Source organism: Aethalodelphis obliquidens, unplaced genomic scaffold (genome assembly GCF_003676395.1).
Source record: "Aethalodelphis obliquidens isolate GAN/ISIS:26980383/991018 unplaced genomic scaffold, ASM367639v1 scaffold50, whole genome shotgun sequence".
In the NCBI taxonomy this organism is placed as follows: domain Eukaryota; kingdom Metazoa; phylum Chordata; class Mammalia; order Artiodactyla; family Delphinidae; genus Aethalodelphis; species Aethalodelphis obliquidens.
Window position 1 is genome coordinate 2,478,094 of NW_020837994.1, and position 25,400 is coordinate 2,503,493.

General features: G+C 44.6%; 1 protein-coding gene and 2 non-coding genes across 3 annotated transcripts; all 3 read left to right on the forward strand.

Moving 5' to 3' along the window:
• The first annotated feature begins 19,903 nt into the window (after positions 1-19,903).
• Positions 19,904-24,756, forward strand: RPS3 (ribosomal protein S3). The gene is made up of 7 exons (XM_027083411.1): positions 19,904-20,005; positions 21,208-21,338; positions 21,616-21,709; positions 22,165-22,259; positions 23,426-23,613; positions 24,033-24,229; positions 24,684-24,756. The coding sequence occupies exons 1-6, from the start codon at positions 19,976-19,978 to the stop codon at positions 24,224-24,226; spliced, it is 732 nt and encodes a 243-aa protein (XP_026939212.1). The 5' UTR covers positions 19,904-19,975; the 3' UTR covers positions 24,227-24,229; positions 24,684-24,756.
• On the forward strand, positions 20,902-21,051 carry LOC113607883 (small nucleolar RNA SNORD15). Its single transcript, XR_003428133.1, has one exon. It is a non-coding gene; the product is annotated as a small nucleolar RNA SNORD15 (small nucleolar RNA).
• On the forward strand, positions 23,778-23,922 carry LOC113607887 (small nucleolar RNA SNORD15). The gene has a single exon (XR_003428137.1). It is a non-coding gene; the product is annotated as a small nucleolar RNA SNORD15 (small nucleolar RNA).
• Positions 24,757-25,400: the final 644 nt, after the last annotated feature.

A 25,400-nucleotide genomic window follows, 5' to 3' on the forward strand; every position in this document is an offset into this window, starting at 1 on the left:
AAGCCTGCGTGCCACAAAAAAAAAACCCACATGCTGCAACTAAGACCCGACGCAGCCAAATAAATAATTAAAATAAATAAATATTTTTAAAAAAAACCTAAAGGAGATGAGGATGTATTGAGGAAGTGTTCCAGGCAAAGGCAACAGCAGGTACAAAGGCCCTGAGGTGGGAGCCGGTCTGGCATCCAAGGAACAGCAAGGAGGCCAGCTGGGCTGGAGCAGAGTGAGCCAGGGGCAGAGGGTGAATCAGCATTGCCACCCCAGGTGCTCCGAGTCTGAGGGGCTGTGTCTATGGGGGACTCTCAGGCCTGGGAGACTCCTTTCTCATGCTGGCAGCCCCAGTTCATTCAAACATTCCCCTGAGAGACACCTGGTCACCTCTGGATCTTCTGTGCTGGTGAATGTTTGTCCTAAAGTGTGATGCCCAGAACTGTGCTGGCGAGTGGCCTCAATGCCCTCCATCCTTGTCTTCAGGCCACCTGCCCTCTCAGCTGTGCTGCTTGCTCTCGACCACTCCTTCCTAGGAACTCTCTTTTCCCCCGGCCCTCCCGACGATGTCAACCCCTACCTACCTCTCTGACCATCTCTTCTAAGTCTCCCTCACTGCCTCTAAACAGGGAGGTTCCCAGGCTCTGTCCTCACCCGACTCTCTCTCTTAAAACTCTGGCTACCCCACACCCCACCAGGGCTTCTGCTCACATTTGTGCCCAGAGCCACGGTTCTTCTGCTCCTTGGACATTTGCCCCAAATGTCTCCAGAGTCTTGGACTCTGCCTATGTCCAGAGCTGGACTCACCACCCGCTGATCACCTCACTGTCCCCAGACCAGTCAGGCTGGCCTCTGGATGCCCTCTCCTGACAATGCTGACCATACTCCCTGCCCGCACCTTCCACACCTGCCCACCTGGGCAGGGACCAGCTCGGCCTGAGGGCTGACACCTCCCCAGCACCTAGTACAGCGCCTGACACACAGTGAGCGCTCAATAAATGAACTTTATCAAATGAGCGGGCAGTCTCACCCACTGCCTCTAGGTTCTGAACTTGCCCCCTCTCCCACGGACCCCTACCAGGCCCAGTGGGCCCACTCCCAGGGTCCCCAAGCTGGGAGTTAGGGAGTCCCCGTGAACCTGCCCTCAAAGCAATCCCAGAGCCCAGATGTGCCTCCTTGGCAGTTTCGAGCCCCAAGAGGCCACCAGCCCTTTACACTTGGCAACTAGAGACTCAGTGTTGTTCTTTGGGTTTCAGTGACTTCTGCTTTCTTGGGGACAGAGTGTAAATAGGCCAGGGAGACTCTTGGGGGGAGTGGCTTGAGCCGGAGGAGGAGGGAGAAGCAGACCAGGAGATGAAGGGCCCTGCCAGCACCCGAGGCGCTTTAGTGGCACATGTGAGTGCCGCCTCCTGCTGTGAGATCTGAGATGAGATCGTAAGCCTCATGAGCAAGGATTTCCTCTGCCTGTTCCTTTATGTCTGATACCCTAAAGCAGGAGCTCAACAGAGGGCGATCCCTTCACCCCACCCCTAGGTTGCCAGATAAAATACATGCTGCCCAGGTAAATTTGAGGTTCGGACAGAATAATTTTTCAGTGTGTCCCTATTCATTATGTCCTCTAGGACACACTTATACTAAAAAATTATTTGTTGTTTATCTGAAATGCAGATTCAAATTTAACTGGCTGTCCTCTCTTCTTCTCAGTTGAACCTGGCAACCCTCCCCCCAGGGGACAGTTGGTAATGTCAGGAGACATTGTGGGTTGTCACAGCTGCAGGGAGAAGGGTGCTACCAGCATTTAGTGGGCAGTGACCCGGCGTGCTGCTCAACATCCCACAGTGCACAGGACAGTCCCTCACAGCCCAGAATTATCCACACCAAAATGGCAGAACTGCCGAGGCTGAGAAACTGGCCCTCTGGGACCCAGAGCAGACAGCACTCTCCACCCCCTGCCCACATGCTTTCCTTCCCTCAGGCCATTAAGAGATGTGGAGAGAGACTCATGGACCTGCCACAGACGTTAACCAATGCCAAGTTATAAAGTTATGGGAAAAATAGAATACAAAATTGTGTACCTTCTCAACATAGCTCAAGGGTAAACTATGAGGAAAAAAATACAATGGAGGGAAAATGGCTAAAATGTCCAAGTGGTCACCTTAGGCAATCGAGATGTTTCTTCCTCTCTGTTTCATTTTTCTTTTCCCCCACGTTTCCTGAGAATATGTTTGTAACATATTTGTCACCTTTTATTTCTGGCCGCGCCGCACAGCTGGTGGGATTCCAAATTTTTTTTTTTTTTTTTTTTTTTTTTACTGAAGACTTTTTTGTTTTGTTTTTTGCTTGTTTGCTTTACCTCACATTCATGTAAGAACAGTTTTTCTTCCACTTTTACAGGTGAGGAAACTGAGATCTAAAAAATTACATGTTTTGCCTAATATCACAAAACTGATGAGACATGAGAGAATTAATTCAAGTTTTCTAATTCCTAGTTCAAGACATTATTTGCTATACCACATGGTTTATCATTTAAGCAAACAAATGTGCTTTTTTAAATTGAAGTATAGGTAACTTACAGTGTTGTATTAGTTTCTAGTGTACAGTAAAGTGTTTCAGTTTTATCTATCTATATTCTTTTTCATATTCTTTTCCATTCTAGTTTATTACAAGACATTGAATATAGTTCCTATGCTGTGCAGTAGGACCTTATTATCTATTTTAGATAATAGATATAGTATCTATATTTATATATAGTAGTTTATTTATTTATTTTTTAAACATCTTTATTGGAGTATAATTGCTTTACAATGGTGTGTTAGTTTCTGCTGTATAACAAAGTGAATCAGTTATACATATACATATATCCCCAAATCTCTTCCTTCTTGCGTCTCCCTCCCTCCCACCCTCCCTATCCCACCCCTCTAGGTGGTCACAAAGCACTGAGCTGATCTCCCTGTGCTATGCGGCTGCTTCCCACTAGCTATCTACACCTTACGTTTGGTAGTGTATATATGTCCATGCCACTCTCTCACTTTGTCCCAGCTTACCCTTCCCCTTCCCCATATCCTCAAGTCCATTCTCTAGTAGGTCTGTGTCTTTATCCCTGTTTTACACCTAGGTTCTTCATGACATTTTTTTTTCTTAAATTCCATATATATGTGTTAGCATACGGTATTTGTCTTTCTCTTTCTGACTTACTTCCCTCTGTATGACAGACTCTAGGTCCATCCACCTCACTGCAAATAACTCAATTTCGTTTCTTTTTATGGCTGAGTAATATTCCATTGTATATATGTGCCACATCTTCTTTATCCATCATCTGTCGATGGACACTTAGGTTGCTTCCATGTCCTGGCTATTGTAAATAGAGCTGCAATGAACATTGTGGTATATGACTCTTATGGTTTTCTCCGGGTATATGCACAGTAGTGGGATTGCTGGGTCGTATGGTAATCCTATTTTTAGTTTTTTAAGGAACCTCCATACTGTTCTCCATAGTGGCTGTATCAATTTACATTCCCACCAGCAGTGCAAGAGGGTTCCCTTTTCTCCACACCCTCTCCAGCGTTTATTGTTTGTAGATTTTTTTGATGATGGCCAGGCCATTCTGACTGGTGGGAGGTGATACCTCATTGTAGTTTTGATTTGCATTTCTCTAATGATTAGTGATGTTGAGCATCCTTTCACGTGTTTGTTGGCAATCTGTATATCTTCTTTGGAGAAATGTCTATTTAGATCTTCTGCCCATTTTTGGATTGGGTTGCCAAAATATTTTTAAATTTTTTAAAATAAATTTATTTATTTTATTTATTAAATTTTTGGCTGCATTGGGTCTTTGTTGCTGCGTGTGGGCTTCCTCTAGTTGCGTTGAGCGGGGGCTACTCTTCATTGAGGTGTGCAGGCTTCTCATTGCAGTGGCTTCTCTTGTTGTGGAGCATGGGCTCTAGATGCACAGACTCAGTAGTTGTGGCTCGTGGGCTCTAGAGCGCAGGCTCAGTAGCTGTGTTGCATGGGCTTAGTTGCTCCACAGCATGTGGGATCTTCCCGGACCAAGGATCGAACCCGTGTCCCCTGCTTTGGCAGGCAGATTCTTAACCATTCTGCCACCAGGGAAGTCCCTCAAAATATTTTTAACTTTTAAACCTTATAATTAATTATACAACTAATGCATGAATACATTCTCCTTGGATTAAAAAAAAAGTTGGAAACAGTACAGTGAGGCCTGTCTCCTCCAACCAGCATCTCTAGTCTGGCCTCAGCGCCCCGCAGAGGTGACGGCTGCCAAGAGCTGACGTTGAGCTAGGGTAGGGACACAGCTCTACCTCTGGCTTTGAACTGACCTGGAAAATGGGGTCGTGCCAGCATAGGGCAAATACTAGATAAAGCCAAGTTGTTTTAAAGTTAGCTGTAGCAGGACTTCCCTGGGTGGTGCAATGGTTAAGACTCCGTGCTCCCAATGCAGGGGGTCTGGGTTCGATCCCTAGTCAGGGAACTAGATCCCACATGCATGCCACAACTAAGACTTCGCATGCTGCAACTAAGGAGCCTATGTGCCGCAACTAAGACCCAGTGCAACCAAAATAAATAAATAAATATGTTTTAAAAATAATAAAGTTAGCTGTATCATCTTACTCTGCCACCAACAAGGTGTTACAGGACCGGCATGAGCCAACACTTGACACCAGACTTGAAAATGCTGGCCAATCTGACGGATGAAAAGTATAACCACCTTGTTTTAATTTGCATGTCCCTTACTACAACTGTTTTTTTCCCAGCTTTACTGAGATATAATTGAAATATGATGTTGTGTAAGTTTAAGGTATTCCACATGATGATGTGGCAACTGTATATATTGCAAAATGATTACCACGATAAGATTAGTTAACACATCACCCCTCACGTAGTTAACTTTTACGTGTGTGTGTGTTGAGAACTTGTAAGATCTACTTTCTTAGCAACTTTCAAGTATACAATACATAATTGTTAACTATAGTCACCATGCTATACATTACCCCCCCTGCCCTTCTTTATCTTCTAACTGGAAGTTTGTACCCTCTGACCAACCTCTCCCCATTTCTCCCCATTTCTCCCCCCCCCCAGCTTCTGGCAGCCACCTTTCTGTGAGTTTGGGGTTTTGTTTCATAGATTTCACATATAAGTAAGATGACACAGAATTGGTCTTTCTCTGTTTGGCTTATTTCACTTAGCATAATGCCCTCAAAGTTCATTTATGTTGTCACAAATGGCAGAATTTCCTTCTTTTTTTATGACTGAATAATTTATATATATATACATATCTTCTTTATCCATTCATCCATCGATAGACACTGAGGTTATTTCTTTATCTTGGCTTGTAAATAATGCTGCAATGAACCTGGGCATACGGATATCGCTTTGAGAGAGTGTTTTCCTTTCCTTCAGATATATACCCAGAAGTGGATTGCTGAATCGTATGGTAGTTCTATTTTTAATTATTTGAGAAACCTCCAAACTGTTTTCCGGAGTGGCTGTACCAATTTACATTCCCACCAGCTTTACACAAGCCTTCCCTTTTCTCCACATCCTCCCTAACACTCGTTAATTGTTGTCTTTTTGGTGATAGCCATTTGACAGGTGTGCGGTGATATCTCATTGTGGTTTTGATCTGCATTTCCCTAATGATTAGTGATGTTGAGCATATTTCCATATATCTGTTTGCCATTTGTATATCATTTTTGGAAAAATGTTATGACTGAGATTGAATATCTTCAGGTGTTCACTTTTTTCATTTATTTGTTTATTTATTTTTAGTTTTGGTTGTGTTGGGTCTTCGTTGCTGCACGCGGGCTTTCTTTAGTTGTGCTGCGGGGCATGGGTTTCTCATTGTGGTGGCTTCTCTTGTTGCGGAGCACAAGCTCTAGGCACACAGGCTTCAGTAGTTGTGGCACATGGGCTCAGTAGTTGTGGCTTGTGGGCTCTAGAACGCAGGCTCAGTAGTTGTGGCACACGGGCTTAGTTGCTCCGCGGCATGTGGGATCTTCCCGGACCAGGGCTTGAACCCGTGTCCCTTGCATTGGCAGGCAGATTCTTAACCACTGTGCCACCAGAGAAGCCCCAGGTGTTCACTTTTATTTTTAGTTAAAATTTTAATTGATATACATGCATATCATACAACATTCAAAAAGGGTAGTCAGTGAAAAGTCAGCTTCCTACCCACGTGTGAAGCCCAGCTCTGCAGCCCCCTAGTTTCTGGCACTTCCTTCCAGAGATATTCAATCCACATATAAGTACTTACACATATAGCCTTTCTTTTTAGTTTTTATACAAATTGTAACATTTTCCACGCTCTTCTGCACTTTGCTCTTTTTTTTTGGAAAGTGGTTCCTCCCACTGTACATAGAGCCATGTCATTCTTGTTCGTGATTTCATCATACCCCATCTGATGGATATATTACAATTTGTTTAAACAGTTTCCTAATGTTTGACAGTTTGGTGGCTCCCAACCTTTTCTTACAATGACTTTCTTGTGCACATATAATTTCTCACATATAATTTCTCACATATGTATATAATTCCCTAGAAATGCAATTGCTGGGTCAAAGGGCAAGTGTATTTAATGAGTTTCAGGTTGTAACCAAATTGCCTTCCATATCAATTTACTGATTATGCCATTTTATGGTTGTAAGGAAACTAACTTACATTTTAATTCAGAGAAAAATATAGCACAGTCATTATCTTTGATGATAAGAAGCCAGGATTTATAAAACATCTACTATGTGTCAGGAACTTTACACATAGGGCCAAAAGCACTCATGACACCTTTGAGGCACAGCAAATTAAGCTTTTTGTTTAAGGCACCCACAAAGTAGGTTCCAGAGCCAGAAATCAAACCTATCCAGCTCCCTACCCTGGGCCTGGGCCTGGGCCTTGTCACCAGGAAGGAGGCTGACACGCTGGTATGAGGAACTAGATTCCAGCATAACTCATGGCGATGTCACATGACAGGTGACTGGCGGTCCGACCCAAGCACCTCTGGGAACACAGGCCGGGGTGGGGCTGGGCTGGGGGAAAGAGCTTCACACAAGGCCTAAGGGTTGAAGGAATAGATTTTGCTGGTGAAAAGTAGAAAAGGGTGGCCCATGCTGACTCTGGAGCCAGGCTGTCTGGATTTGAATCTAACTTCTGCCACCTCCTACTTGTGTGACCTGTCTCCTCATCTGTAAAATATAGACTCTAATTCATGAAGTTGTTGTGGAAATTCAATGCATTAGAGCACGTTAAAAAAAAAAAAAAACCCACGTGGCACTTTGCAAGTATTCAATAAGCATTAGCCATTTATTAGCAAATAACTAAATTATTTTTAAAGGTATTTTAATTGGTAAACTTTTTCTTTATGTTATTTAAAAATTGTAGTTGGCAGACTGATAATGATGGGATCCATTTGGCTGGTGACAGGAGGTGCTGTCATAACAGCCCAATCCACAGGCACCACAGACAAAGGTTTAATCAGAGCAAATTCAGGTCCAACACAGCAGCTGGCAGTTCTCAACAGTTTATGTATTTTGCCAAATAATAATTGTTTAAAAGGGTTAACATGCAGTTATGCAAAAGTTGATTTTTAAGAGTTAATATTTATTTAGCTCTTCCTATGTGCCAAGCACTAAGTATCTCATTTAATCCTGACAACATGCTTATTGGATAAGGACTATTATTACCCCTATTTTACAGATAAGGAAACTGAGGCACAGAGACAGCTTTAAGCCATTTGCCCAAGGCCACTACAGCTGGGATCCACACCAGGCTTGGTGATAGCAGAGCCTGCCCTCACCTCTCTGAGGGTCTGCCTCTCTCAGTGGGAAACTGAATGTACAATCCAATCGTTGCTATTATCATCTTCCCAATCATTGAAGGTAAGCTATCTAAACTCTCGAACCTCTTCAAGACTGACCATCTCTGGTCGCAGAGGAGAGCAGAAGGGACACTAGGAGCCATGAAAATTTCCTAATCTGGGGCCTGACACGCTGAGCTGCATTTCAGTAAGCAGCTCTATGTAGCAAGGAGGGGCCTGAGAGATGAGCAGAGAGGTAGCAGCGCCCCGGCAGAAACCTGTACGGGAGGTGTTTTGGGGGAGGGGTTGGGGGTGTAGGTCAAGACTGTAGGCTGGGCCCTGACCTTTTCCCTAGGATGCTACTGGAATCCTCATAAGGCCTTTGTCCTGCAGGAGGTACTTACCTGGAAGAAATTAAATATCTATAGTCACGAGTGGCTACTGAACCCTTGAAACATGGCTAGTCCAAACTGAGAAGTGCTGTAGTGAATAGAAAATACACACCAGTTTTCAAAGACTTAATACCAAAATTTTTTAAAGTAAGCTATCGCAATAATTTTTATATTAATTTATATATTAATATATTATTATATTAAATTAATTAGATTAATTTTTATATTAATGTTGAAATGATAACATTTTGGATATATGTGGGTAAATTTTAAAATGTTAAAATTAATGTCACCTGTTCTTTTTTTCTTGTATAAAGTGGCTACTAGAAAACTTGAAATTACATAAGTGGCTCATGTTGTTATTTCTGTTGGACACCGCTGGTCCATAACCTTCCTCCAGGCACCTGCCTCCCTTGCCCTTCAGGAGAAGCTGTGGGATAGGCGGTCAGTTCCCCCACCGCCGCCCCCCTCTCCCCACGCCCCAGGCCCGCAAGGCTTTTTCGTTTGGCTTCTCTCGACATCAGGGACGCGGTTGGCTTTCCCGTGACCGGTGCGGGCTCGTTGTGCTCTGCCGCCCTCTAGCGGTCCCTCTTCCAAGCTGTCCTGCTCTTGATCAGCCATCCCATCTTCGCGATGGGACTGTACTGGACTAGGTATCCTGAAACACTTTGTGGTCCCAAAACATTTATTTCACTCATCTAGTGTCCTGTTTTGACTGTAGTTAATTCAAAGTCTCTTTAAGGAAAGAATTTAAGAATCATTCTGGTCCCTGGTTACTTTCTTCTCAATAGGTCTCATTACAATTAAAATGAAGACATCTTCAACTTCTCTTAACTTCTCTCCAATTGTGGCTTCTTATTAGTGGAAAATTATCAGTAACGTCTGGAAAATGAGGTTGCCTAATCCTTTAAATTCCTGGATATTCATAAGGAATTTTATTTAGGGGGATAGGTTTTTGGTCTTAGAAGACACTTTCCTTTTGTTGGTAAAATGGGTCATAGTGTGATAAATAGGTGAAACTGCATGGTGAGGATTATCAGGCAATAAAGTTTATAAAGCACTTAGAGCAGTGCCTGGTACATTATAAGCTCTGATATATGTAATTATTAGTGTGTGAAATTCCCTGTTGTTTACATAAGCAGCAATCTTTTAAGAGTGTTGTCGTTAGAAGCACTTGTGCCCCTGCATGCTAGGACCCTGGTTCAGACTCTTCTTGAACAAACAAAGGGCAATGGAAAGGAACTGAATTTCAACGGGTCACCGAGCTAGAAGAACACCCAGCTGGTTTGGGATCTTCCTGGAAAATCACTCAGCTGAGCCAAACCCGAGTTAACTCAGAGTGAATGGCAGACAGGTCATGGATCCACTTCACAGGGAACTCTGGATTTTCCAGGGTACATGAAGATATTCCCAGGGCTGTGCGGAATGGAAATATAAGTTCAAGGAGAAAATGAAACAATATATAACGTGCAACTGGTCAAGAAAAACTTGTTGCCTACCTTTAAAGTGGATAATTGTGGGTTCAAATCACTGTGGCATTTATATTCCTATGATACATTTAAAAGAATGACTAACTGCTTTATCTCAAAGAGTTGACATTACGATAATACTGGAAAGAATAGTCTTTTCAAGTTTGTTTAAACTAAGGGTGAAAAGTTCTACCTATGTTAAAGTTCTACGTAACTTAGAATGTACAAAAGAAAACTGTACCCTTTAAATTCTTGTAGAGAGAATGTGAGCACAAACATTTGAAGATCGGGGCTCTGGGCTGTATACCCAGGAGTGGAATTGCTGGGGTCTGGGGATGCACCACCAACATTCCTCAGGATACCAAACTTTCCAAGGCAGCTGTGCTAATTTACATTCCCCCCAGCAGTGGAGGTGAGTTCCACTGCTCCCCAGTGCTTGTTGACCATGTGGAGGTCTGCAACATTCACAGGGTAAACGTGGCCATGACTCTCTGGGGACGCACAAGGCTAAGCAGAGGTTACTTGGAGCCTGAACCCCTTCTGAATCTTCTGAGCCTGTGGAATCAGGGTCTGGAGGACAAGATTAGATGATTCTAATGGCTTCTCTACAAAAACCCAAAGCACTCACTGTTAAGAAAGAGGCAGCGAGCCCCCCCACCCCCTGTCATACCCGTGTTGGCCGCATGCCGGCCCCTGGCTCTTGTCCTCTCCCTTTGTCTCCGAGCTGACCAGCCGCCCCTTCACACGACCTGGCTCTGGGTAGGAAGCTAGGCAGTTGGTAGCCCTGGCTTGTTATCATCTTGTTCCTGTTCTCCAGTCACCTGAATGGAGTCATGGTAAATTCAGTCCTGATGTGTGGACTCCGCTAGTCAAATTCTGCTAAGCCAGCCTCCTGACTCTTGTTTCTGCGGAGGACTCTCACCTCCCCAGCTATATTTTGTCCCACATTCTCAGGCCTTTGCATGGGGTTAGCCAAAGATGCCCACTTGGCCAGTGGACCAGCTGAAGGGGTGGGGAGCGTCTTCGGGGAGAGCAGCAGTCCCGCCCCTTTCTGGGAAAGAGGTTGAACAAGGCACTGTAGTTGCCAGTTGTGAACGCCAGAGGGCGACATATGCAGAGCTTCGGGAGAGCCGGTTTAGGAAAGGGGGAATTTCATGTTCTAAAATCAAACTGGACAAACTTACTCTTTCTGGGTACTGCATCTGTGTTCCCCGTCCTTGAGCTGGGCTTGGTAACACCCACTCAGGAAAGGTCCAGCTGGTCTTTTTTACCTGCCTGCCTACCCCTTGCCCTCTCCCTCCTAGCCCTTACTGGCCCTGGGCAGGTCCCTGTTACAGCTGTCGTCAGGCCGCATCTCCCCAGACCAGAGGCTGATCTCAAACCCCTGCAAAAAGCCTGATGAGCTGGGACCTCCTTGGCCTTTTTCTCTCCCTTGGCCATGTCTTTCTGCTTCTGCAACCTGACCTCTTATCCAATTTTCCCCACATCTTTCTTGAAAGAAAGATTTCTCTGCCCTACATAGCAAATAGGGCCTGGTATGTGTGAAAGGTACTGGTGTGTTACGGCCTTCTGCAAAGAGCAGAGGTGTGGGCCCATGTGTTAGTGTTGGCAAGGTGACACCCTAACCAAAACATTGAAGATTAGCATAAACCTAAATGCCAAGTTGTTTATTTGCCTTAAAAGCAGTGATAATCTGTCCCCCTTAATGAACACTTTCCACATGCTAGGCACTATGATGAATGCTTTAAAGACACCGTTTAGGGACTTCCCTGGTGGCGCAGTGGTTCAGAATCCGCCTGCCAATGCAGGGGACACGGGTTTGAGCCCTGGTCCGGGAAGATCCCACATGCCGCAGAGCAACTAAGCCCGTGCACCACAAATACTGAGCCTGCGCTCTAGAGCCCACGAGCCACAACTACTGAGCCCGTGTGCCACAACTATAGCTCACGTGCCTAGAGCCTGTGCTCCGCAACAAAGAAAAGCCACCGCAATGAGAAGCCCGTGCACTGCAACGAAGAGTAGCCCTCACTCACCGCAGCTAGAGAAAGCCCGAGCACAGCAACGAAGACCCATGCAGCCAATAAATTAATTAATTAATTAATTATAAAAAATAAAATAAAAATATAAAGACACCATTTAATTCAATCATAGAAATCCTATGAGGTTAATGATCATTTCTCCACTTTCCAGATGAAGAATCTGAGACTCAGAAACGTTAAGTGACTTGCTTGAGATCACAAAGCTTGTAAGCGGTAGCACTGGGATATGAAACAGATTGAGCTGGCTTCATTATTTCCCCACTGCCCCACCTCTGACAAGCTGTCTACTCCCTCGGCACCCTCCTGGTAGGACACCAGAATCCTTCATGGCACCCGTGCATTGCGATGACCCCATCTGTGTGACATTACAGGTGCACACCATTCATCACAGCGCATCTCACTGCCTGGAAAGACATCTGGAAACATGTATCCCGAAATGTTTACACTGCTTAACAAGAAGAGTGCTGTTTTTATTTGCTTCTCTATCTTTTCAATGCTTTTTATGAATGTATTTTATTTTTTGAATAGGAAAACTATTTTCATAATGGTGGGGGCAGGGGGAGTCCTTCTTTTGCTCCCATTCCTTCTGCCTGATGTGTCTGTCTGTCTGGCAACCACTTGAGTATCCTGTGAGCCTCAGTTCAAGGACTGGAGCTCTGTGACATCTTTTCCAACACCCTGCCCTCCTCAGTGCCCTATTGTCCCTATTTTGATACCTATGATGCTTATCACACTTATTTACTTGTCTGTATCCCCAGCCCCCAGCCCCAGCTCTGAGTTCCTGGAGGGCAGGAGCAGTGTCAGATTCATCAATGTCCCCAGGACCTGACATAGGCAGTGGTTCCAAGTAATAGTAACTAATGCTAATTGAACACTTACTGAAACGGAGCAGCAGCCTATGGTCCTGGCCCCCCATGTCCTCAGCCTGCCTTTTGTCTGTGGAAAAACTTTAGCCAAAGAATAAGTTTAATCAGAGAAGTGAGGAAATGCAGAAACAAAGGAAAGCAGTCCAACAAGACTAAATAATAATAGTTCAGTCATTAAGCATAGTCCTTTAGTTCCTCTTCAAGGGCTATAGTTAGCATTCTTAGCCATATCCTGTGAGCTGTCTTAGAGATACTGAAAGCCCCACCAGGTGGAAGAAGTTAACTACGTGACGACCAGACTATATCCATGACATAAACTGCCACAATTCTGAGACTTGGCCTCAGAGAAATGGGAACAAACCGACCCTGGAACTAAAGACTAACTGTACTTAAAACAATCAAGATGACACTGATCAGACCACTGCATGACTAATTTCAAGATGACTTTCAGAGCTGACTGTGCTGTTTCTGAATGTAGCCCCCTCCCTCTGTCTATAAAAGCTCTTGCCCACTGATGGTCAGTGGTGGGGAGTCGGCCTTCGGATGGGAGTCCCCCCTCCCCCCCCCCCGTAAGATTGCCAGCCTCCAAAATAAAGCAAACTTTCATTTCCACCAACTTTGCCTCCTTATTGGCTTTTGAGCAGTGCAAGCAGCTGGGCCTCCACTTTCGGTAACATGTTCCAGGTGCTTTACTATGTGTTAAGCACTTTCCCTGTATTAATTAATTTAATCTCACCACCACTCTATGGGGTGGGTTAATTATTATTTCCATCTCATTTCACAGATGAGGAAAATTATGCAGAGATCACTTGACCAAGGTCACATAGCTAGCAAACAGTCAGACCAGGGATGTGAACCCAGGCCATCTGGCTCAAGTCTGTGAACTTAAGCACTATGCCACACTGAATAGATGCTTAGAAAACTTTTGCTGAACGAAAAACCCAGAGCTTCTCTAAAATATCATTCAAACTGAAGGATGTTTTGGCTGGTCCCAAAGGCAGGGATTTAAATCCATATCCCAGGCCACTGTGTGGATCCAGTGACACACAGGAAGTTTGCTCAGAAGAACCTGAACAAGGTTAAATGGTTGTTCTCACTGAGTTTGGCTCTATTCATTTGTTGGACTTTGTTGGACCTCAGTTTATAGAAGAAAAAGGGCTTGTGTATATGGAAGAGGGGGCTGTGACAGTCTCACTTTCCTGGCTCCAGGAACAATACTGAATTCTGCCTGAGGGGCCTCGTCCACCCTAGCTCCAGTCTAGAGCTGATCTGAGCCAGGGTGGGATCCCAGGGATCCACCAAGCATGAAACAGTTCTGAGTTTCCCAGCGCCCCAGGCAAACAGGTAAACAAGATTGGTATGTAACACTCCACTGTAATCTTCTGTTCATTAAGTCTGTGAACAGTTACTAAGTGCCTACTCTCTGCCAATCACTGTGCCTAACCTCATGGAAACAGAGAAGTAAGACATCATTGATTTCTGTGGTTGAAAGGATTACAGTAGCACTATTAAAGGGAAATATAAGAGCCATTAGTGGAAGCCATATATGTGACCAAATTTTCTAGTAGCCACATAAAAAAAAAAAGCAGAAGAAACAGGTGAGCTTAACTATAATAGCATATTTTATTTAACTCAACATATCTAAACTGTTATTGTTTCACCATGTAACCAATATGAAAATCGTTGAGGTTTTTTTTTTTATACTTTGAAATCTGGAGTGTATTTTACACTTATGGCCCTTTTCCACTCAGACCAGCCACATTTCAAGTGTTCAGCAGCCCTGCGAGGCCAGTGGCTGCCGTATGGGACAGTACAGATTTACAGTCTGATTAAGAGAATAAACTCTTCTTTATCCTGAGCTTCCAGAAGAAAGGATTATGGGATTTGGTGTTGGAGGCTGGGACATTCACATTGTTTCACAAGTGGCCACGTGATCAGAAATCCTATCTGTATGCGGCCCTTGAATATTTTTCCATTTTTATTCATTTTAAATTTCACAAGTGGGACTTCCCTGGTGGTCCAGTGGTTAAGACTCCGCGCTCCCAATGCAGGGGGTACGGGTTCGATCCCTGGTCGGGGAAGGTACTGCATGACGTGTGGCATGGCCAAAAAATAAAAAAATAAATTTCACAAGTGATACATGAAAATATTTTATTATAAGAAAAGTCAAGCAATAAAGTAAATTGCCCCTAAAGCTCCCCCAATACTACTGCAATTCCCCAAGTAAGCTTAGTTATCTATCGGTTGGGTATAGATCCTCCTATGAGTTTATATGCATATCCATTTTAGTTTATTGTACATAAATATTAAACAGTCCATATTGTTCTGAAAATAAGTTTGGTCACAGTGATATTTCTTGGTGCTCTTTTCTTGGTGCTCTTTTAATCACTACATAATATTCCATAACCATTTCCCTACTGTAGGGCTTTCAGGTTGTTTTTAATTTATGTTTTCATTGTTACTAATAGTAGCATAATAAAAATTCTTGCACCACTTTCATTTACATTTGTGTGTTTTTCTGGAGTAGATAAAAACAAACATATTTGCTGGGCCAAAGGGAATTGTCTTAAGTTAGAGTAGGTACCATTAAGCTGCCTTCCCAAAGGAAGCCCAGTTTACACCCCACCTACAGGGTGAGGATGCTCTCTTTCTCACACCCTTCTGTACACTGGATCTTATTTTTATCGGAAGTAGGGGTAACAGAAGTGTGAGTCTTTTAGCAATGATACAAGACAATAAACTTTTTAAATTCTTGGGGAATTTCCTGGCAATCCAGTGGTTAGGACTCAGTGCTTCCACTGCCATGGGCCTAGGTTCGATCCCTGGTTGGGGAACTAAGATCCCACAAGCCATGCAGCGAGGCCAATAAATTAATTAATTAATTAATTAAAGTTCTTTAAAATTTTATTCTATAGTATTGTTCTCTTGATATCCACAGACTCAATTCAACGCCCAGAGTGAGTCACTGATGAATTTTAATCAAATCATTGAGAATGTGATGGCATCATCATATCTCACTTGGAAGCGTTATTATCTAAAGGAAGTGATGACCAAATGTAGTCGATATTATCCTAAAACAATAATCTCTTAAGAGGTGCTCTAGTGCAGGGGTCCCCAACCCCTGGACCGGTATCAGTGTGCAGCCTGTTGAACTGGGCCGCACAGCAGGAGTTGGGCAGCGGACGAGCGAAGCTTCATCTGTCACACCCCACCGCTCGCATTACTGCCTGAACCATTCCCCCCCGCACCCTGTCCATGGAAAAATTGTCTTCCATAAAACTGGTCCCTGGTGCCAAAAAGGTTGGGGACCACTTCGTCTAGTGGAGACTGATGTACCTACCCTCTCTCTGTCAATCCAGTTTTCCCTCTAGGACTGGCACAGATCCCTGGTTCTTCGGTTGAACACTGGAAAAAGTTGTTGGCTTATTCAGAGGTCTTGTAGGAAAAAAACATAAACCGCTGAACACTCAGCCCAGCTAGATGCTCACCCCATGAGAGGTCCTCGGGAAGCAAGACCTACAGAGCCTGGTTAAGCAGAAGGGCTCCTCTGTCCTCCCACCTCACTGAGCAGGGAGGCAGACACACCCACCTTCACTCACTCAATTTATTTATTTATTTATTTTTAAATTTATTTATTTATGGCTGCACTGGGTCTTCATTACTGCGAGCGCGGGCTGTCTCTAGTTGCGGCGAGTGGGGGCTACTCTTCGTTGTGGTGTGCAGGCTTCTCATTGCGGTGGCTTCTCTTTGCTGTGGAGCACGGGCTCTAGGCACACAGGCTTCAGTAGTTGTGGCACACGGGCTCAATAGTTGTGGCTGGCGGGCTCAGTAGTTGTGGCTGGTGGGCTCTAGAGTGCAGGCTCAGTAGTTGTGGCCCACGGGCTTAGTCGCTCTGCGGCATGTGGGATCCTCCCGGACCAGGGCTCGAACCTATGTCCCCTGCATTGGCAGGCGAATTCTTAACCACTGCACCACCAGGGAAGTCCCTTGGCTCACTCAATTTAAATTCTCTCTTCTTTTTTTGCCAAGCTCCTCTAGTTGGATCCGCATGTGTTAAATGCTTTCTATGAGATTCCACTGTGCTGGTCTTCAAGTGACTAAACTGTACTCCAAAACTGTGGGCTATATTCATTCAACCAGGCAAGTCTCACCTTTGACTTTTAGGAATTTCAGGACAGGACCTGGGTGGTACTCACAGACATGTCGCCCTCTCTTCATAGTTCCAGGTACGCTCCTGTGGCATGAAGGGCCAAATTGAGTAAACCTTGTTTACATTTTGGATATCCAGGAAGGGATTAAGTCATTCTCGCAGTCCCAACTTTTTTTTTTGGCCACACTGCGAAGCTTGCGGGATCTTAGTTCCCCCACCAGGGATTGAACCTGCGCCCCCTGCAGTGGAAGCGAGGAGTCTTAACCACTGGACTGGCAGGGAAGTCCCAAAGTCAGATATCTTCCGCCCTCCGCCACCCCGCCATGCCGAACAGCTGACCAGGGATTGAACCCTGGGCCCTTGACAGAAAGCACAGGGTCCTAACCACTGGACCACCAGGGAATTCCCTCACGGTCCCAACTTTTAATTAGAATTCAGTGTAGGGACTTACCTGGTGGTCCAGTGGCTAAGACTCTGAGTTCCCAATGCAGGGGGCCTGGGTTCGATCCCTGGCCAGGGAACTAGATCCCACATGCCGCAGCTAAGAGTTCGCATGCCGCAACTAAAGACACTGCATGCTGCAACAAAGATCCTGCACACGGCAACGAAGATGCAGTGTGCCGCAATGAAGACCCAGTGCAGCCAAATAAATAAATATTCTTTTCAAAAAAAGAATTCAGGACTTCCCCAGTGGCACAGTGGTTAAGAATCCGCCTGCCAGAGGGGTGGGGTAGGGAGCGTGGGAGGGAGACGCAAGAGGGAGGATATATGGGGATGTATGTATAGCTGATTCACTTTGTTATAAAGCAGAAACTAGCACACCATTGTAAAGCAATTGTACTCCAATAAAGATGTTTAAAAAAAAAAAAAGAATCTGCCTGCCAATGCAGGGGACACGGGTTCAAGCCCTGGTCTGGGAAGATCCCACATGCCGTGGAGCAACTAAGCCCATGCGCCACAACTACTGAGCCCATGAGCCACAACTACTGAGCCCACGTGCCTAGAGTCTGTGCTCCGCAATAAGAGAAGCCACCATAATGAGAAGCCCACACACCACAATGAAGAGTAGACTCTGCTCACCTCAACTAGAGAAAGCCCTCACACAACAAAGACCCAACACAGCCAAAAAAAAAAAAAATTAAAAAAAAAGAATTCAGTGTATTGTGACTACTATTATTTTTACAGCGTTATTTTGAGTAATATAATGTCTTCTTAATAATAGTTAGATAAAGTGAAAGGCATTATGATAAAGGTAAAGGTTTCCTTCATGGGCTTTCTCCTGGGACCAGAGGACAATACCCAGGCAGGCATACTCTTGTGTCATTGGGGAAGGGCAGCAGACGAGCTACTGTGGAGACTCCAGAGGTGACGTTTACCTGAAAGAACTTGCCATTGTCTGATCCTTAGCTGTGAGTCTCTGCAACTTGGTTTTGTGGGCAACCCAGTAAGCCATGGCACTTGTAAGCAAATTCATATGAACCACACAACCAAAAACTGATCTAGAATTCATGCACTGATTTGCTTGATAATCAAACTTTGATTGACACTGGGCCTGAGCCAGGCCATATGCTAGACTCTGGATGTAATGAACAAAACAGGCTTGGTCTCAGCTCTTATGGAGCTTACAGTCTAGTGGGAGAAATATATTGACAGGCCATTCCAACCCAGTGAGATGAGTGTTATAGTTATGGGAGTAACTAGGAGAGGCCCAATCCTAGAGGAAGTGACAGAGGGAGATGACACATGGAGAAAAAAGCTTGTTCCTGATTTCCTTACCTCAGTGAGCGTTGTCACTAAGCATCCACCCCTGGTGTCATTCTCAATTTCCCCCTCAACCTCAATCCATCACCAAGGTACATCAGGTCCACAGAATGTCTTTTTGGTTCATGCAATTCTTTCCATCTTCCCTGGTCCCTCTGTACAGCTCCCCCCAGAACTCTGTTAATTCCATGATTATAGGACAGAGCTCAGCATCAGAGTTGTTTCAGCGCTGGGGAAAAGCTCAAATGGCTTCTAGGACCAGACAATAAGTGAGTGAAGCTGCCAGAGACCTTGGCACATTGAAAAACGCTTTTCCATATAACAGGGAAGGAGAGTGCTGCTATGAGGAAATGTGGGCCCGGTATTTTGCTAGACTTTTCTATATTTTTAAGAAAACCTAGAATAGTTTTATAGAGAAATCTGATTTTTAAATGGAGGCAAACTATTCAGGTTTAAAATAAAACTGTTCATCACAAGGAAAAATTTTTTCTTTCTTTTTTTTGTATCTCTATGAGATGATGGATGTTAGCTGAACCTTTTGTGGTAATCATTTCTTGATTACCACAAGCCACTTCATGGTGTATGTAAATCCAGCCATTATGTTGTATGCCTTAAACTTATACATTGATGTATGTCAAGTATTTCTCAATAAAGCTGGAAAAAAAACTGTTGGTGAAGTGTTAAGGAGTGAAGTGTGCTGATGTCTGCAAGTAGCTTTGAAATGCATCAAAAGATGCATCGTTGTGTGGATAGAGGGATGGATAAATATATGATAAAGCAAATATAGCAAAAATGTTAATTGCAGCACCTAGGTGATGAATATATGGGTGTGCACTGTACAGTCCTTCCAACTTTTCTGTACACTTGAAATTTTTTGTAATAAAATGTGAGGGGAAATTTTTTTAATTGAAAAAGAATTGTGAGCCACTATTGTGACTTCTGTTACAAGTTGTAACAGACTATGAAAGTGAGGTAGAGGTAAATGGGTTAATAATATAAAGGGAATTAAACAGTCCTTAGGGGGGGAAAAAACAGTCCTTAGAATATTTAATACATATTAGATACTATTATTATTATCATTTGGAACAGAGGAAATGGACACAGATTGGAAGAGATAGGCGCCTCAATGAATTTCATTGAGGGCTTTCAGCCAATTTTCATTACAGCGTAAAGTGTAGGGACCAGGGTTCCATGCATTTGTTGTGTGAGCTTATACCTGTAATTTCCATCTCTGCGCCGGACGTTGCTCGTTTTTAAACTGATGAGAATTGGACTCTCAACTCCCTTGTAGTTTTTAAGTTCCGATTGATCTGATCCTGTTTCTTCCTATAGGTATCTACATTACTCTTCTCTTTCCTTTTACCTCCTTCCTAAAGTAAAAACTACATTTCCCATGAGCGCCTACAGGCGTCGACGTCGCGCAGTTCTTTGTCGTCGAACCGCGCCCTTTATCCGCACTTCCTCCCACTAACCCCTCCTTTTCCTTTCGGCGGTGCGTGGGGGAAGATGGCGGTGCAGATATCCAAGAAGAGGAAGGTGAGACACACCGGGGCCCGGTTGCAGGGAACTTTGGAGCCGCGCGGGTCAGGAGTTTCTCTGGGTGCCGTCGCGAGCCCCGCGGCTCCCTGCCATGCCTCGGGCAGTGGCTGGGCCGCGTGGCATTCCCGTGGGCCGCGGATGGCGGTTGATAGAGCGCAGGCCCGAGCCAGGCGAGCGCAGTATGGTGGGGATGGGAGAGAGAGATTTCTGCCGGTTCTGGGCGGAGAGCAGAGATGAGCACCGGGGACCCCTCCTCCCCCGGAGAAGGCGCTTGTGAGCATTTCTTGGTCAATCAATAAAATTAGTGAACGTGTGGTGTTTTGAGGGCATGAGCCATTTCCCTCATCTTAACTGTGGCTTTGGGAAAGGGCTGTAGCAGTGTATTCTTCCTGTCTTCTTACTAGTCCTGTCGGGGTGCAGCCTTCTGACCCCAAAGACCTCAGTCGGGAAGGTTACTGACAATTTCTTGTTCCAGCTGGGGCCAAGGAAAAGTTCTGGGGAAATGGAGGGGGGACCTGGGGAAGACGCTTCCTTGAGTTTAATTCTTTGCTTTTCCATGGGAGAGAAGTGTGTAAAGTGCATTTGGTTTTAGACAATTTGCCATTTTGTGTACGCATAACATCTATGTTAAGGTGAAATCCACACGCTTTTGTGAGTTAGGATTTGCCGACTTTGTGAAACACCTGGGAATAATTAAGGCAATAATTAAGGTGGCTGGGATTCTCATGGGCCCAGTTGTGTCTACAGGTGAGACTGCTTAACTAAAGTCACTATCTGCTCTTTTTGCTGGTTGCAAACATAGTGTTCCTGCTGTGCTGAATTAGTTCTAAATGTGCCATTTAAGAGCAGTTCTTTGTTTAGCATGTGTACATATAAATGACAGTTTTAAAACCCTTCAGTGAAGAGAAGATGACGAGTCTGACTGGAGGTGTTCTCTTTGTCCATGTGGCCCCTACCCTGTGCTGCGTTCTGTGGCACAGTTTTAAGGGCCCTGGGTCAAAGTAACTTCCAAAAGATGACCTAGAGGCATTTGTCTGAGAAGGGTTGCCATGTTTTCTCTGGAGCAAAGGTAAAATAATCGATGATGGGTCATTTGTTGGAGGCGTTGAGTTTTGATGAGGATTGCATTGGCGGAAAGTCTGGGCTAGAAAAAGTGAGCCTGCGCCCACATCCTAATTTTGAATTTACTTTTTGGTTAGTTTGTTGCTGACGGCATATTCAAAGCTGAACTGAATGAGTTTCTCACTCGGGAGCTGGCTGAAGATGGGTACTCTGGAGTTGAGGTCCGAGTTACACCAACCAGGACAGAAATCATTATCTTGGCTACCAGGTAAAAATTCGTTTTTCTGGCCATCGCCTATAATTGTCGTCTGTACTAAGGTGGTCTTTTCTGTAAACTTAGGGGGACAATCAATGAATTTAGTCTTACTGAATGTAATTTTTTTAAGCTGCATTTAGAAAAAAAATTAACTCTAGTTTTTGTCATCCAAAATTTATACTTGGCTTGTGTCAGATGAATGAGATTTTACTACCACACGTGCGCAAGATTTAAAATCACATCTGGAATTTTATGAGAGCTGTGAATTGCCATTCTTTATTTTCCCCAGGACACAGAATGTTCTTGGTGAGAAGGGCCGGCGGATCCGGGAATTGACTGCTGTGGTTCAGAAGAGATTTGGCTTCCCTGAGGGCAGTGTAGAGGTGAGTGATCCTGGTTTATGCCAGAGGTTACTGTGGACCTGGAAATGGCTCTTTAGGATGGTACTTCTGAAAACCCATATTATCACCCTGAAAAGTTATTTGTGATCAGTGAGTAATACAAATGGATTGGTATTTTGTTGAAGTTCTTCTCATAAGCACTTAGCAGGATTTTACATTCACCTTGGGTATAGTAATGATACATATGAAGGATTGGATGCCCCATCGGTCTCCTTGGTGTGGCCATAGAAAGAGCTAGGGGTGGGAGGGCAATGAGGAATAGTTCAGCCTATGTCACTGAGTGTGTGTTAGGTGTGGGCATTAGAAGTGCTTTAGTACTTGGGTAGTACAATGATACATAAAATGGTGTATGCTTGTATAATGGATGTACTGGTTTTTATTTGAAAACAGTGGCAAAGGTAAGAAATTCAAGGATGTGCCTTGTTTCCTTCTTAAAGCTTTATGCTGAAAAGGTGGCCACGAGAGGTCTGTGTGCCATTGCCCAGGCAGAGTCTCTGCGTTACAAACTCCTGGGAGGCCTTGCTGTGCGGAGGTAAGTGTCCTGAGATTTTTAATGGTTGTGTCCTTTTGTGGGTCAGAATATCAGCATTTTGTTCATTTAGTAAATGAACTCTTTTTATGTGACAGGCTCGGCTAGTCTCTGAGGGTTTTAACAATAAGACGTTGCTAATCCATGTCGTCACTGAACTGGCGGCCTAATAAGAAAGACTTGTAAAGAATCAAGTTTTTAAAGAGTGGTGGGTGCTCTGGTGGAGAACTATTCTGGGTGTGCTTTGGGAGTAAAACAAAAATAGAACGGGGTGATGCGGGGGAGTGGTTAGGGTTCCTTTTGGAGTCATTCAGATCCATTATGTGTTGTTAATTCTCTGGGGACTGTAAAGAGCTAAGACTCATCCCTGATGAGAGCTTAAAATCTAGTCAGATTTCCGTGTATATAGATAGTAACATGAGGAGTGAAGGACATGAGGTGGTTAGATTGGCCCTAGCGCTGGGCCTGCTCGTAATATTGCAGCTGGCAGTTCTTTGAGTAGTTCCACTCTTTGTGGAGTAAATGGAAATGCCTTGCCTGGGTGTCTGGAATTTGTTAATACTTAACGCAGAGCCCTGGGAGGTTTTTCAGCGGAGGAGGGACGCTAGAGCTGTGCTGTAGACAGGTTGACATGGTGGCAGTGCTGTAGGCAACAAGGATGTGCAGAAGACTGCCCACCTGGTTTGAACGCCAGCTCTGCCGCTTAGAACAGTGATTCTCAAAAGTTTGGTCCGTGGGCCAGCATCACTGCCATCACCCGAGGACTGGTTAGAAATAAATTTTCAGTCTCCAATCCGGGCTCACTGAATTGGGAAATAGGGGGTGCAGCCCAGCTGTCTGTCGTCATAATCCCTCCAGGTGAATTTTGCACACACCAGAGTGGTTCATTTTAACCTTGAGGCGTTCCTAGTGTGCAGCCAAGGTTGGAAAGCACTTGGTTAGAAGGAACTTCGTGTGTTTCCCTAAGGAATTCCCTAAGATTAGGTGTGATGGGAATGGAAGAAAGTTTCTAGCTCTTGGGTCAGGCTCTGGTCAGACTTATTCTCCATTAAAGGAACATTGAAAGTAGTCAGTGCAGGCTAATGAGTGTTTTTTCTTTAGCATGGTGGGGTTGAGCAATCCTGTCTGGTGATAACACAACTGGCCATTTGTCTCTTGCGCTCCCGAAGGGCCTGCTATGGTGTGCTGCGGTTCATCATGGAGAGTGGGGCCAAAGGCTGCGAGGTCGTGGTGTCGGGGAAGCTCCGAGGACAGAGGGCTAAATCCATGAAGTTTGTGGATGGCCTGATGATCCACAGTGGGGACCCTGTTAACTACTATGTTGATACTGCCGTGCGCCACGTGCTGCTCAGACAGGGTGAGCAGCCAGGAGTGCTTGGGGCAAGGGGCTTTTTAAATGGGTAGACGTGGTTTTATATACACACCTCAGTGTTTGGGGAATTTGTCTGGGAGTCGTGGAGCAATTTTGTTTAGCTTCGTTGGAGAGAGTTGGTTTGTCCTTGTCTCGGCCACTTGTGTACCCTTCAGTGATGACACGATGACGAGTCAGAAAGGGCACATCCTGCTCTTGGTCCTTGTCAGTGCCACGTTCTGTGGTGCTGTGCATGGGTTCCTTTTGCAAAAGTGTCCTCTTCATTGATTGATTAGAGGCATTTGTCTGAGAAGGGACCAGACCCAGGGCTTCTTGAGTAGCCTCCTGTTTTCCTTCTGCCCCATCCCGTTGTGTAGTGGGGGGCGATGGAACCATAGCTCGGTCTTAACTATGGCATCTTCTAGGTGTGCTGGGCATCAAGGTAAAGATCATGCTGCCTTGGGACCCAACTGGTAAGATTGGCCCTAAGAAGCCCCTGCCTGATCACGTGAGCATTGTGGAACCCAAAGATGAAATACTGCCCACCACTCCCATCTCCGAACAGAAGGGTGGGAAGCCAGAGCCGCCTGCCATGCCTCAGCCGGTACCCACAGCATAATAGGTATGTCTGTAAGGCCCTCTGGGGGCAGAATAGGACCCTATCCCATTGTCCTTGTTAACACTTGTGTCCCACGCTGTGAGAGCACCTAGTGGATAAAAATCGGATTACACTTGCTTTACATGAGAGAACACAGGTTGGAGCCAGGGACTCATTTAACATGGTATGCTATTGGGAGGAGTGTGTGCCTTTGGTCTCTTTAAGACATTCCTACGTTTACCACTGTTGTAAATATGAGTTTTTCTTTATTATCCTCCCTTAAAATTTTCAAGGCACTCTTGCTAGTAATTAGCTGTTCTGAAGCAACCCCCTTAAAACAGTAACAACAAGCCTCTCCTGTGCCCAGCGCCTGTTGTGTTGTTTCTAGACATTCTTTGTGTATTAATTTTCATGCGAACCGGATATTCAGGTGTATTTTCTGTTCTTATTGTACTTTATTTGTTTTATTTGGTTTCAGGGTCTCCTTGGCCGCTGGATCTGGAGTCTGGATGTTGCTCTATAAAGACCTTTAATAAAATCTTTTTAAAAGACCTGTGGCCTGACTAGACTCTACATCCAGTATTCAGACTGATGGTCATGTCACTCCATGAGACCGTTGCTTGATAGATTCTTAGGGCTGTCTGGTTCACAGTGTTCGTGTGTTTTCCCTCAAAATCCCGTTGGTTTCAATTGTACTTGTGAGGAGAGGTCCGGAACAGGAGGACCCAAGCAGAAGTAACCAAGGAAATACCTTGTGGGGGAGTAAATCTGGTGACGGTGGTGGCTGATTGTTAACAGGGCAGCACCTTGATTGACTCAACCTGGAGTTCAGGGTTAGAGGTTTAGAAGGACGTATTTAGGATCATTTTGTCTATTACACATAGAAAATGTAATGACCATTACGTTTTGGGTTATGCTGTGCTCTGGGTGGTGTTCATTTCTAGGTATATACATTCTCATTTAATCCTCAACATCTCTAAAAGGGAATTTGATTGTGCTGCTGATGAAGAAAGAGCCTGATGCTCAGAAGTAAGTTTGCCTAAGCATTATAGAGCTGCGATTAGAATCCACATTTCTATGTCCTGTTCTCTTAACCATTACACTCTAGAAAAGTATAAAGAACATTTAAATTATCTACCGTTTTATCTGTGATATTTTGAAGGTGTTTGCTGATATGTATTTATTAGAAATTGGG